Source organism: Megalopta genalis, chromosome 5 (assembly GCF_051020955.1).
Source record: "Megalopta genalis isolate 19385.01 chromosome 5, iyMegGena1_principal, whole genome shotgun sequence".
NCBI lineage: Eukaryota > Metazoa > Arthropoda > Insecta > Hymenoptera > Halictidae > Megalopta > Megalopta genalis.
The window spans coordinates 8,519,237-8,533,336 of NC_135017.1; the positions used below are offsets into that span (position 1 = coordinate 8,519,237).

Consider the following 14,100-nt stretch of genomic DNA (forward strand, 5'->3'; position numbering starts at 1 on the left):
TTGTATAGTAGTTTATTTATTAAATAATACATATTCAATGTTAATTAATTAAATAATATATTGGCTGCGCTACATATAAAACAGGTCGTAGTTGTCCAGATATATGAAGAAATGCTTTTAATCAGTTTTAATTTTAGTCAGCAGACAATCAATATTAATAACCATATACCTCAATTATTATTACGAATAGTTGTTGACGCTCAACTAATCATTAATTTATTTCAATGGGCCGTGAAACTTATTTTCAATACACATCAACGATCGTGTATTTCGTTTGAATAAAATGTCAATTATTTTTTATAAATCATCTTGTAACATATTTTTAAAACTGTTTTTATTTAGGTTATTGTGTTCATATCAAATTTTTAATGTTACTAGCGGGTGGCCATCTAACTGTGACATAACGAGCTAGAATTGTAGCCATCTAACGGTCATATAACGAATCACTACCGTGTTTTTCAAATACAAATGAATAAATCACGCGAATTCTATTTCGATATTTCATTTCGACTATTCATTTCTCGACAAAGATTGTTGTTTAAAATTCACAGAGAGATTGTTATTAACACAGGGGTAAGAATATGAAATGTTTAATTAAAATGATCAGTTGCGGGTATACAGTTTTTTTTATTAAAGTAAGAAAGAAAACCAAAATTAATATAATTTAAATATACTTGTATCTGATGCTGTGGAACTTTGGGAATCACAATCAGAGAAAGGACTAGAAGTATTTGGTGCGGCATTAGATGTAGGTGAAGAAATAACAGTACGTGGGTGATTAGGATTTAAATGAGATGGTATCGGGGAAATAGCAGAATGTATTGGTTGCATACCATTACAAGGGATATTTGGCGGATAATGAGAAGGTGGTGTATGAGAAAGATGAGGAGGCTGCTGTGCGTATAAACCATTTGCAATGGCATTAATCATAGCAATCTTCACATTGGCTTTCCGTGAATTTGGGATCATTTTGAAGTCATGGAGAAGCGAAAGCAAAAAAAGTCTGTCTGGATCATTTCCTACAACCTCCCCATTCTCTTGCATACACTTCAGATTTTTGGCTAGAATAGTTGCTAAATCATTCTCAGAATTAGTTGCTTTTCTCTTCCCAAAAATTGTACTTGATTCCTCGGCTGGAGGTGTAGTCAACAAAACAGATAAAGGTACCTCTGTCGCCTCGATAGACTCGTCAATTTCAATCTCATCCTCTCCGATGTGGCTGAAACTGGCACTTGACCTATAAAACATTAAGTGGGCCCGATAAATAATTTTCAAAATTACATTAAAAATTGCACATACTCTGCATGAGACATGGATGGCATTAAAAATGACATCTGCTCAAAATACATATAAGTTTTCCATGTCTTGCCTGATCCAGGTTTGCAATGTTTTCTTTTTGCCAACTCTCTGGCAAATGAATTACGGAGGTTCTTCCAGCGTTTCTGTAAATCTTTTCCTGCAACAATTCGAAGACAATGTATTCTCGTACAATGTAATAACAAAATCGATGCCAGAAAGAACATAATATCAACCACCAGTATATACGTATTACGATTTTTCGATGTGCGATCAAAGAATAGCATAGCTTACTACTATTTATCACGTTCTGCATAAATTACGGGAAAATCACGATTTTATAACAAAATCACTCACCAGTTTCATTTTGTTTATCTTTGTCCCATTTGTTTATATTCTCCTCTCCGTAGATCGCAATCATCACCTTCCTCCAAGCGTTCTCCTTTTTCCCCCTGTCCGCGTAATCACGATCACTCTTATCCCATAACGCCGGAAAATGTTGAACAGTGGTAATGAATCTGTTATTGTCGAACAGTACAATCTCCATGCTCAATGAATTCGAACCGAACCGATCGAAACACGGCAGCGTCGCCAGCACCCGCGTGAATGGCACTATTTCGCTTCAGTGTCGTGCAGACGTAAGCTCCATGCGATCATACGAAAAGGTTACGCTGTCGATTACGTCTCAAGGGATACATGAAATCGGTATTGTAATACTACAGCGTAGAGACCGTAGCCGACGATTTCATTCGGACCGATCATGATCAAACTGTTCGGTATTTATCATGCGCATCTCCGCAGAAGCGAAACTTCAGGTGTTCTATTGTTAACGAGTTTCAACTGCGCATGTATCGGTAAGTTGGTGCCCGCAAGTGTTGTAAAAATGGCCTCGCAGTGAACGCGCAACGGCGATGCGTGATTTATTTCCTCCTGCAATATGTAACGAGAATCCAATTGTAATCCGACACCGGCCTAACAAGCGGTGTGAGATTTCGCCAACACCACAACAGTGGTGTTGGTTTCGCACGGGGATTCGTCGATATCGAATATGTGTAAACACACAGCAACGTCAAAGCAACAGAAACTTCGACAACAAGGAAACAGACTGCAATAATCTGTAACAATGATTAAAGTTAGCATTCGCTACGGAGATTAAAATAATCTCTACAACCTAAAGGTGCATCCCAGCGTCACAATGCTCGTTCCGTTGTGTACCCAAACGTGTTCCCGAAGAAATTTCACGAGCGGGAATCGGAGCCATCTAACGGTCGAATAGCGACTTAGATTCGGTGTAAATATTATCAGCGGGAAATGTAGCCATCTACCGGCTAGAAGGCGAACAATATTCCACCGAATTTTCCCGGCGAGAATTCGGGCAGCCACCTGACGGCCGAACGGCGAATCATCGTCGTGTTCACTTCGCTGGCGAGAATCGCAGCCCTCTAACGGGCGAATAGTGAATCATATTCGTGTTCGATTCTGCTGGCGAGAAGTGTAGCCATCTGACGGCCAAATTCACGAATCATGCGTGAATTTAAATAGAGGATTATTATCATCAGCGACATGTTCTTTCATTCGAATAGTCTACAAGCTGATATTTCGACGGATTTCTTTGGTCCTAATCTTTTGTAGGATTTCGAGAACGACTAAAACGCAGAACTCCATTGGAAATGTTGGAATACAACGAAGAACACGAACTCGAGTACAGGTGTAACGGACATTTGGCTCGACGATGCACGATTAACCCCTTGACATACAAATAAAACGGAATTTGATGTGTCCGAAAAATACTATTTAATTTGGCACAACTGAACAGTTATGTGCAAGCTGAGAAAGAGAATGTTTTATTTTGAAATATGGATTATTGATTTGTGGATGCAACTTTGAGTAATATTTCATAAGATTAATCTCTTATGGCATATGTATTCAGTCTTTCCTTAATGACTTTTGTTACAATACTTGTTTTATTGTTGTATACCGTTCCTCGACCTCATGGCTAAGAGTGTATACCACTCTTCAGCCTCATGGCTAAGATCATAGTGTACATTTCTTCTCAGCCTCATGGCTAAGATAATATGGTATATATCGCTTCTCAGTCTCATGGCTGAGATCATAGCGCATATACCTCTTCTCAGCCTCATGGCTAAGATCATAGTGTATGTATGCTGCTTCTCAACCTCAAGATCAAAGTGTATACCATTTCTCAGTCTCATGACTAAGATGAAAGTATTTACCGCTTCTGAGCCTCATGGCTAAGATCATAAATGATATAAAATAATAACTATAACACATAAAATAATAAATATAATAGCTATAATACCACAATCAAAAATAACAACTATCCAAATTATCCATTTAAGTTTACAAGTTAAAGGACAATTGGAGAGAATTTACTACCATGTGTTATATATATATATATATATATATATATATATATATATATATATATATATATATATATATATATATATATAATATGGTAGTAACACATGGTAGTAAATTCTCTCCAATTGTTCTTTGACTTGTAAACTTAAATGGATAATTTGGATAGTTGTTATTTTTGATTGTGGTATTATAGCTATTATATTTATTATTTTATATTATTATTATATATATATATAACAGTGATATAATATAATAATAATAATAATAAATAGTGTATATTTCTTCTCGGGGCCCTCGGTGTCCGCGGTCTCCACCATGGCCCCATACCCCACCAGGTCATGCACGAGAACTATCAGAATATGCGCAGCAAATATAAATCCGGAAAGCTTCTCCAAGACGTGAATATGAAGACAGTGTTTACTTGCAACGAGCTGAAGCTTGAAGGAGATGCAGATATACGAGTTGGATTACGATTACACGCTGGCCTGTTACTACAAACCGTCCATGGTTTGTCTGCAGTACTACCTTGGCCGAATCACACCAAGTTCAAGTACAAGAAGAATTTCGCTGTTTGCGACCCCCATTGTCGACCAGGGTCTGTTGCCGAAGATCGACAGCTTCTTGCAAATCCAATATGGCGTCGTTTACCACCGGCTCTATAAAAACAGAAAAATTCCGATCGCTTTATGTCGGGATATTCAATAAACCCTCTCACAAAGTGGCATTGCACCGATCGAAAACGATGCAACGTTTTCTCGCTACCGGAAATGCGACTTCATTTCGACGTCATCGTACTTCCTTCGGAGCATATAGACTACCGCCCTGAAATACTCTTCACGGACGTATGTAAGAAGACTATTCCATGAGAGACAAAGAAATTCTGTTCTTAGTAATCAACAGTCCCCAACACTCCGTTGATACGGGAAGAAAAATTTCGGTTGGTTTCAATTGAGAAGATTATTTCGACATGGAAATAGTACGATCGCGGAAACCGAAATCCAGTAAATTCTCTTTAATTGACCCTAATTGACCCTAATTGACTTGGAAACAAAAATGGACAATTTGGGAATAGGGGCTTCGATTAATGGAGCCTTGCGGTACCAATAATGACAATCGGTACCTATAAAAACGAGCCATACGACCTATAAAAAAGTCTGAGCTCAAATTAGGGTGAATTTACTATACGTACTTCGGCGAGAAAAGTAGACCGCTTCCTGAATGTACGACGAATTCTAGAAAACTCAATTATAGGATCGAGTCGCGAAGCTCGAGAAAGGTGTGATTGGATGCGTTTTTTTCAGCTTTAGTAAGGCAATTGTATTGACTAGCATGACTAGCATGATGGTGACATTATAGTCGAGACCTAGGAACAAGGCTGAAGAACTGGCGCCATAATTCAAGAACTAACTCATGAAATATCGTTATTGAACAATCTGAGGTTCAAAGGAAACGCAGATAGGATGCAAATGTTGACCGGCTTGATCGAGGCAGATATGCAACTCTGATGCGCCGGCCCATTGTGTCGGAAACCCTCCGATGGGGTCGAGACATTTACGTGGAACACTTCTCCGGGGCCCGCCTGTACGCTGCGGCTCCTCCTGGTCGCGATGCGGGGCCAGCGCCGGCCTTGGAATAGGTCCCACTGGGTACATTACGTTCCTATTTATTTATTTACTTATTTATTAATTTATATTTATTATATATTTATTATTATTATTATTATTATTATTATTATATTATTATATCACTGTTATATATATGCATCACGTGGTAGTAAATTCTCTCCAATTGTCCTTTAACTTGTAAACTTAAATGGATAATTTGGATAGTTGTTATTTTTGATTGTGGTATTATAGCTATTATATTTATTATTTTATGGGCTATAGTTATTATTTCATATCATTTTATAGCATTATTTTATATCATAATTATATATCATCATTTTATATTATTTTATATTATATTTATTATATTTTAAGTAAAAAATATATTGCAGTTATTATATTATTATCGCTATATTAGAGTTATTTTTGCCGTAAATGATTAGAAGACTTTGATATTAGAATAAGTTCTTCCTAACTGACGCTTAGCTTATACACAAAAATGGACAATTTGGGAATCGAAGATACGATTATTCGAACCTTGCGACTTATTTTTATAGTTTGTTATTATTTTCGATTGCGGTTATTATAGCTATTATATTTATTATTTTATGTTATAGTTATTATTTTGTATTATTTTATATCATCATTTTATATAATATTTATTATATTTATAGTAATATATTACAGTTATTATATTATTATCACTATATTAGAGTTATTTCTGCATGAAATGATTACAATTATTCCAGCCTCATGGCTCGTTTTTATAATTGCTGACAATCGACGACTTTGAAAACGTGCGTCGCGAGTCTCGAAAAATCGTATCTTCGCTTCCCAAACTGTCCATTTTTTTCGTTCACAAGCTGAGGGACAATTGGAGAGAACATTACTGTACTTGTTTTTTATCGTTCTCCGACAGCTGTAAATTATAGTTTAACTTCTATCAAGCATTCAATTCTTACTCATAGCTCAGATTTGTATGATTGCATGCAACGTTATGTTTCGCTGAATGCTAAGTGGGATATGTAATACGTTTCGTGGTGTGTGCGTGCGCAGGCTCGGGGAACATCCTGTATTCCTCACCGCCGGCTGGAAAACACGATGGATTCGTAACAGATAGATATCCGGGAATACGTATCATGCTTGATTTATGCGAAGTACCAGCTATGACGAAACTGCAACGATAGGCAGGCTTACAAAACAACGTTTAACACCGTTTTGCAACTTCAACACGTTCGAAGCGGAGATCGTCAGATTACACGACGGCTATCGTTCGTGGAGCGATTGTGTTGGGATCAACGACTTCACAAAGGATTGCATTCGTCATTGTATGGCACCGTGCCATTCATGCGAACCGATTCTCTAAACGCGCGCGTGCGCGCGCGCGCGCCCCAATCGCCGAGAGAATCTCCCGAAATACGTGATCCTGGAATTAAACGAAACGGCTCTATTAGTTAGTCGTGCGTCGATCGCCGCAAAGCGGACAAATCGCAGAGTGATCCGGGGGAAAGAAACGTCGAGCGAAAGTTATCGCAGACTTTTGCGAATCTCTGTCATTATTGTGTTCACAATCGAGAAAGTTCCATTGGTTTTCAAAATGGCGCTACCGAGCCCATTAATCTACCTTCTGGCTCTCGTTTGGATTTTTTTACCCGCGATTAAGCTCGGACCAGAGTATAGTAATTTCTCCCTAATTCTCGTTCGGATCGCGCACAAAAATGGACAATTTGGGATGAGGGGATACGATTATTCGAATCTTGCACCTCGTTTTTATGATTATTGGCAATCGGTAAGCATGAAAATGAGCCGCGAGGCTCGAATAATCGTACCTCCTTATCCCAAATTGTCCATTTCTGTTTACGAACTGAGCGTCAATTAGATAGGCATTACTGTAATTGCGTTAGAACGCAAACAGATTCTACAGAATCGACTGAAATGATTACAATGATCTATCGGGCTTAAGAAATCGATAATATTTCCATCTGTCCTATGCAGGGTGAAGAATAACGCAATGCCAAATTTGTCAATGTCGTGCCAGTAGGATTTTTGTAAATTGCTAATGACAGTTATTACTAGACCGCGGATTTGATGCATTAATGCAAAGAAATAAGCTGAGATATAAAATTGTCAAGACATGAGATCAATTTCACAATATTATTACGCTATTTTCAATATAACGACATTATTTCGAGAAACAATTTGTTCTTACTTAATTTCTGTTTTTTTTTACAATCGTCGTTTTTATATTGTACAAAGATCTGCAGTCTAGTTATTACCTTTCCTCGTACTTTGATGCAACATCTGTGATCCCTCAGGAGCTGTAGGTCATCACTTTTGGACATAACAAAGTATTGTTGTCCTGAAACCTAGAAGTATCAATGTAAACTGATGCAATTAATGTTATAGGTTAATAAATTAGAGTCAAATGTGACAGGAAATGCTTGTCAACATAATCTCCTCTAACTGAAGATGCTATTTGAAGTTTCGACTACCAGAACTTGTGACCTACAATAAGAACGACAAGGCTCTGTTGAGAAATTCTACAGTTTTCATCAATTCAGAATTTCTCCACTTTGTTAACAGTTCAGAAATTCTTCACTTTCTCAATGATTCAGAAAATCTTAACTTCGTCAATGATTCGGAAAGGTTCAACTTTGTCAACAATTCAGAATTTCCCCACTTTGTCAATAATTCAGGATGACTCAACTTTGTCAACAAATCATAACTTTTCCGCTTTGTTAAGAGTTCAGTTTTTAATAATATAAACGAATGTAGAAGGGAAACGTTGTTTGGTTTGAACGGGAAAATGTAATTATTAAATTAAATTGTTGTTATTATTTGTTAAAGACAACTATAATAATAATAATAATAATAATAATAATAATAATAATAATAATAATAATAGTAATAAATAATAATAATAGATAATTGTATAATGTATGATATAATAATGGTAATAAAATTATAATAAATAATAAATAATAAATCTACTATATGATAGATAATAATAGATATAATAATGGTAATAAAATTATAATAAATAATAAATAATAAATATACAATGATAAAGATAAATAGGTAACAATAAAATGACTTGCAAAGAAAGTCACTTTTGTTCGAAAAATCGTCTCGCATCGGCGTGCTTGACACGTTATTATCTACTAATGTACTTCTGCTGGTTGACACGTGCCTGCAAGGACTAGGCAATTAGCTGACAGCTCTTCGCGCTGCTGTAGGACATCCAACAAAAATGTATTTAATCATTGACGATCGATGTTGCAATTCGAGGATGCGAGTTGCAATACAGTCGCAACAACAAAAAAAGCCCATTTGCAAGTGCCAGAAGTTCATCCGCTGATATTTGCGATGTGGTAAAGTTTAAGAAAAATGGACGATGGCTGCATGGGTTTTCTTGAAGGCACGTGTTCCTGAAGTTTTTCCCTCGTCCACGGTGTTTACCCTACTTTATTCGAAGTACAGTGACATTTAACGGTCGAAAACAAAAGAAAAAAAAAAAACGTCCACCGAAATTTCACAATCCCCGTGACCTTAAACCTTTCGCCGACGCCTATTTGAACGAACTCGTGATCGTGTTTACTAACTTCATAAAACCTTGCCGTTCGTTTATCACGTTGGATCACGAATAAAATTGAATCCTAAGAAACTCAAGGACCGCCGAGCTGTCCATATGAGGGGTCAGTCCATGCCGGATTATCACAAGGAATTAAATTATTTTTGTCGCATAAAGATGTAAATATTTCGTTCAAGTGTCACATATTACATGTGGCCCTTTTTACGCTGTCTTTTTAAATAAATAAATTCGAGTATGTTGCAGCTGATGAAATAAGAAATTGTGCACCCTGGTGTCGCTCGATAGGGTGGTGTTACGGCTCCGAGGCGAATGCCGGCTGCAAACGAAAGTATTTCCACTGTGGTCGTAGAAATCGATATTTATTAACAAACTGCGACAATATTAATAACCCCGAAGCCATAGCAACATTATTAACCCTTCGTAAACAGCTCATTTCAATGAAATAACTCGTCGTTAATCATCCGAGCATATTTAGACTGCACGTCGAAAAATTTCCCAGGCCGCCATATTGGATTTCGCTGGCAACGTCCGAAAAAGAGCGGAATTCTTCGAAGGAATTCTAATTTGCGGTTGGATAACAGCGAAAAAAATAATGAAACGATTGGTAGCTGGTAATCAGCTTCGATAAACAGATAAATCTGAGAGAGCAAAATGGCGGCCGGTGTTTAATGATCGTGTCCTTGATTGGGAAGAACTGCCGGCCGTTTTTCACGGAACAAATTAAACGTTTCCCACGACAGACGGAGAAGCAATCGCGAGCTGGACCGAGAGCCAGGAACTGCATCGTCTGACATTGGCGACCATCTTTGTTCCCCTAAGTATCGCCTATCGTCTCGGTGAAAGTTAACGATGAGGTGCATCCTCCCAAGGTCATCGATTAGGAATCGCCAAGTCACCGGGAAGCGGTTCTCCGTTTTTAAATTCGGTCGTGTTATCGATCAGGGACCAACGCCGCGATTCCACGGTTTTACTTTCCACGTGGTGGCCATGGGATTATGGACGTTTAAAACAGTTACATCACTGTAACAGCCTGTCTAGAAAACTTCGGGCCGTGTTCGTCTTTTTCACGAATTCGTACGTTTCGAGCGATTTCGTAATCGATCATTCGTTCGCCGGACCGATCGGCAATCGCTCAGGGATTTTAATTAGGTGGAAATGGTGCAACAACGTATGCAAAGTTATTTTTTTTTTTTTAATATTTCGTTGCGCTTATTTTCCATATTTAAACAGTGTAAAACTGGCTTATGAGGGACGTTCAATAATTTTAAACAATATACATGTCTATATCGATTTCGAGAAACATGCACATTTATCAATTTTGAACACTGTACGCATTTGTCAGTTTTTTAAACAATTTATACAGTCGTCAGTTTTGAACACTGTGTGCATTTATCAATTTTAAACAATGTACACATTTACCAATTGTAAACCAAGAATACATTCATCAATTTTTAACGATACATCCGTTCATGAATTTCAAAAAATACTCATCCATAATTATCAATATCCGACGATAAATATATTTATTAATTATAATAATATTATTATAATAACTATAATATTATAATAATATTAATATTAAATGGATAATTATCGCCGATAATAAATAATGATATTATTATTATATAATATAATAATATAATAATGTAATACTATAATACTATAATAATATAATACTATAATACTATAATACTATAATACTATAATACTATAATACTATAATACTATAATACTATAATAATATAATAATATAATACTATAATACTATAATACTATAATACTATAATACTATAATACTATAATAATATAATAATATAATAATATAATAATATAATAATATAATAATATAATAATATAATAATATAATAATAATATTATTATAATAATAATATTAATATTAATGACTAATATAATAACCAATAAAATAATAAACAGTAAAAATGATAGAATAGACAAACGGTAAAATCTTCGCACGAATTAACGAATTTCTAATTGACATACGTCGACCGTCTAATTGACCACGTAAACGATTTAAACGAAGGTTCCAACGTGAATTCTAAATGACTGGGAATGAGTCTGAAGCGGGCAGCATAGCGACGGGTGCGTAAGTTTTCTGAATTTTTCGTCGAACACATCTCACCGATCAAAATGCAAATGGAATCGGATGCGACGGTTGCGCAACAACCATAGTCACGCGAGGGATTACACGGCCGTATTAATATTTATGCAGGCAGGCCGGTTAAATCGGTTTTATTACTCCGGGGAATTAATTACCTGTGCGATTTTGAAATGTGATTTTATATCCGCGGCAAAATAGAAGCAGTTCAGACTGCGGATTAAGCTTCGTCCACTGTCTCGGACATTATTAGGCGAATCGTTCCGGCGTCATGCATTAGAAGAACGACGACCTAAGCATAATTGTCCCTCCTTCGTTTTTCGTTCGCAGTTTTTGAAATTTTGAAACTTTTTATTTCGACGATCGATTGATTTTTCGATGATATATACGTTAAATCGTTAATTACTTTTCCGTTAATTTCAATTTTATATTTATAACTGTCTAGACTGCGATGTGAACATTTTCTGCACTATTTGCAAGGAATTAAGTTTTCTTTTTTTGTTTTTTTTTTTACATGAAATGAACAATTTTTGTATTTCGCCGAATTAGGCAATTGCCTTCAAACGCGCCTAAATCCAGAATCATCGTTCCATGTAAAATCCTTGGGCGTCGACCGTGAAAATTAATCGATTCAGCGTGATCTGATACTCGCATATACATATATACGTATGTATATATATTACATATATATATATAAACCTTGACCCATGTTTATCATGCTCGTTGACACTTTCATTTAATATTTAAGATTAGGTCTGCGTCTGACGATGTACAGGGTGTCCCGTACATGAGAAACGTCTTACAACGGAATATAAAAGTCGAGGACATTCTCTGCTCTAAAGATGTGAATTTGATGGTATAAGAAAGTCCCGGTAAGGTCACGTTAAAAAAATGTCACTCCAAGGTCATCGATATTATTTGCACTCTAACATCTTCCTTTCATAATGCCGCTTTATGGGCGACATCGAGATAAGCACCTCTGACTCTATCGCATCGTGGTGACCTTGAACAATATTTTATGCCCAATTGAGGAACTTGTCGTCTCGTTTCTAATGAAATTTCTGAAGTTTTTTTCAACGCCGGCTGCCTATGCTTGGTAACGCCGTAAAAGCATCGATTAATAATTATTGAATAGAAAAGGATTTTGGATAATTATCGCCGATAATAAATAATGATATTATTATTATATAATATAATAATATAATACTATAATTCTATAATACTATAATACTATAATAATATAATAATATAATACTATAATACTATAATAATATAATAATATAATACTATAATACTATAATACTATAATACTATAATACTATAATAATATAATAATATAATAATATAATAATATAATAATATAATACTATAATAATATAATAATATAATAATATAATAAGATAATAAGATAATAATATAATACTATAATAATATAATAATATGGTAATATGGTAAAATAATAATTATACTATAATATTATTAATAAATTAATAATTGTCGATATTATACACCCCTTATTATATAGCCCTTGGGCCTCGTTTTTATAGTTATTGACAATCGCAACTATAAAAATGAGCCGCGAGTTTCGAGTAATCGTATCTCCTCTTCCCAAATTGTCCGTTTTCGTTCACAAGCTGAAGGACAATTGGAGAGAGAATTTACTGTACATTGATATCGACCACGGTTAGCCACCTCGATTTTGTGACCTTATAAATTCACTGTTACGTCGATATTTGACCGCCGCTGTTGGTTCCGTGTTGTATAATAGATTCATTGTGTTTATTTTTCATTATATCGTAGCCGACATATTTGTCTGCGAATCAATAGCTTAGTTGCTACAGCATTCTATGTGCTGTAATTACGTGACAATGGTCATTTTTACGTGTTCCATTTGTCGTTTGACATTTTGTTACGAGTTCATCAGTTCGTTAAATTTTTTTTGCTGGCACAGAAAATAAACACAAATCTTTCACAGAGTTTACGTTATCAGTTAGCGATGCATACATATTGTTGAAATGGGCAAATGTCATTCAGTACATACGTAATTTTCTTTCCGCATTATTTCTTTCAAAGTTAACAATTTTTTACAAGTACTCGGCAGATCACTGCAATTTTTAGTATCGTTATTTTACACCAATTTATTGTACACCAAATAAAGTGCTGGACCGATAGTGAAATAGCTGATCTAATGACAATTGTTAAAAGAACAGTATCGGATCTGGTAGACGCTATATGGTCAGTGATCATTAGTGGAAATATTGAAAATTGTGATCAGTGACCCAATGGCAGTGGAGGCAAGGGTCAGTGACCTAATGAGATGCGAAGATCCTCCTCTCGCACATCTTCTTCCAAAGTTTCAACTCAAACAAAGCAATTGAGTATTATTATTATTATTATATTCTGACCCATAACAGTTGGATCAGAAACATTTATTGCAAAGTACTATTCAATTAAAAAAAAAAAATCAATCAACATCTTCAGATAGTGTCAGGAACGAAAGGAATTTAAGAATGCTTCCATTTCATCGAAGTCATTAAAAAATAATTTTCCTGATGCTACTTGACTAATTGATGCAGAAAATCTTCTTTATATTTATCTTGCACTACCGAATGTAACAAACAAAGTAACTTGAGTATTACTATTACTCTTTCCTATAGTAGCTGCTCTAAAGATTAGCCTACTGGCACCAGTAATTTTAGTAGAGAACGAAATCAACTTTTTCAAACGGTATAACAATTAAAAGAATTTAAGAATATAAAAAATCATCAGATTCATTGAAGCAAGCACAATTTTGATTTCACTAATGTGAGCTGCAATTGATCCAGAAAATCTTCTATCTAGGCACCAGTGAATGGGCTTTTAGGGAGTATTTTCCATCTCGTCTACAAGCATCGCGAAACGAAGGAGCAGCGAGAGGGGTAAAAACCTTTTGGCAAATAATTCGCCACATTCGCAACCTGCTCGATGGAATTTTACACTTCCACCGATCCGTAGAAGAAAAGCGTGACAAAATCCGAGTGCACGATCGCCCAATTATTAGACTAATTATGAGTAAGGTCGAGCCGAGAAGAGATGGGTCCTTGTGACTCACGGCAGAGTGGGATGAG

General features: G+C 35.7%; 1 protein-coding gene and 1 pseudogene across 3 annotated transcripts; one reads left to right on the forward strand and one right to left on the reverse strand.

The window, feature by feature from the left end:
• Positions 1-607: 607 nt before the first annotated feature.
• LOC117220929 (uncharacterized) lies at positions 608-2,588 on the reverse strand. 2 transcript variants are annotated; one of them, XM_033471396.2, is made up of 4 exons: positions 2,468-2,588; positions 1,654-2,411; positions 1,300-1,456; positions 608-1,237 (listed from the first exon to the last, which is right to left on the reverse strand). In XM_033471396.2, the coding sequence occupies exons 2-4, from the start codon at positions 1,841-1,843 to the stop codon at positions 655-657; spliced, it is 930 nt and encodes a 309-aa protein (XP_033327287.1). In that variant the 5' UTR covers positions 1,844-2,411; positions 2,468-2,588; the 3' UTR covers positions 608-654. The 2 variants fall into 2 exon arrangements, with proteins under 2 accessions (XP_033327287.1, XP_076377556.1); XM_076521441.1 differs by lacking the exon at positions 2,468-2,588 and having other exon boundaries at positions 1,654-2,442.
• Positions 2,589-3,516: 928 nt separating this feature from the next.
• On the forward strand, positions 3,517-7,753 carry LOC117221068 (5'-nucleotidase domain-containing protein 3-like; annotated as a pseudogene). The gene is made up of 3 exons (XR_013033372.1): positions 3,517-3,522; positions 3,954-5,327; positions 6,342-7,753. The product of XR_013033372.1 is annotated as a 5'-nucleotidase domain-containing protein 3-like (transcript).
• The last annotated feature ends 6,347 nt before the right edge of the window (positions 7,754-14,100 follow it).

Coding starts and splice junctions, on each gene's coding strand:
- LOC117220929 (XM_033471396.2), bottom strand. CDS start 1,843: ATGGAGATTGTACTGTTCGACAATAACAGATTCATTACCACTGTTCAA. Junction 1,457..1,653: donor AGATAAACAAAATGAAACTG/GTGAGTGATTTT, acceptor GAATTGTTGCAG/GAAAAGATTTACAGAAACGC. Junction 1,238..1,299: donor CCATCCATGTCTCATGCAGA/GTATGTGCAATT, acceptor AATGTTTTATAG/GTCAAGTGCCAGTTTCAGCC.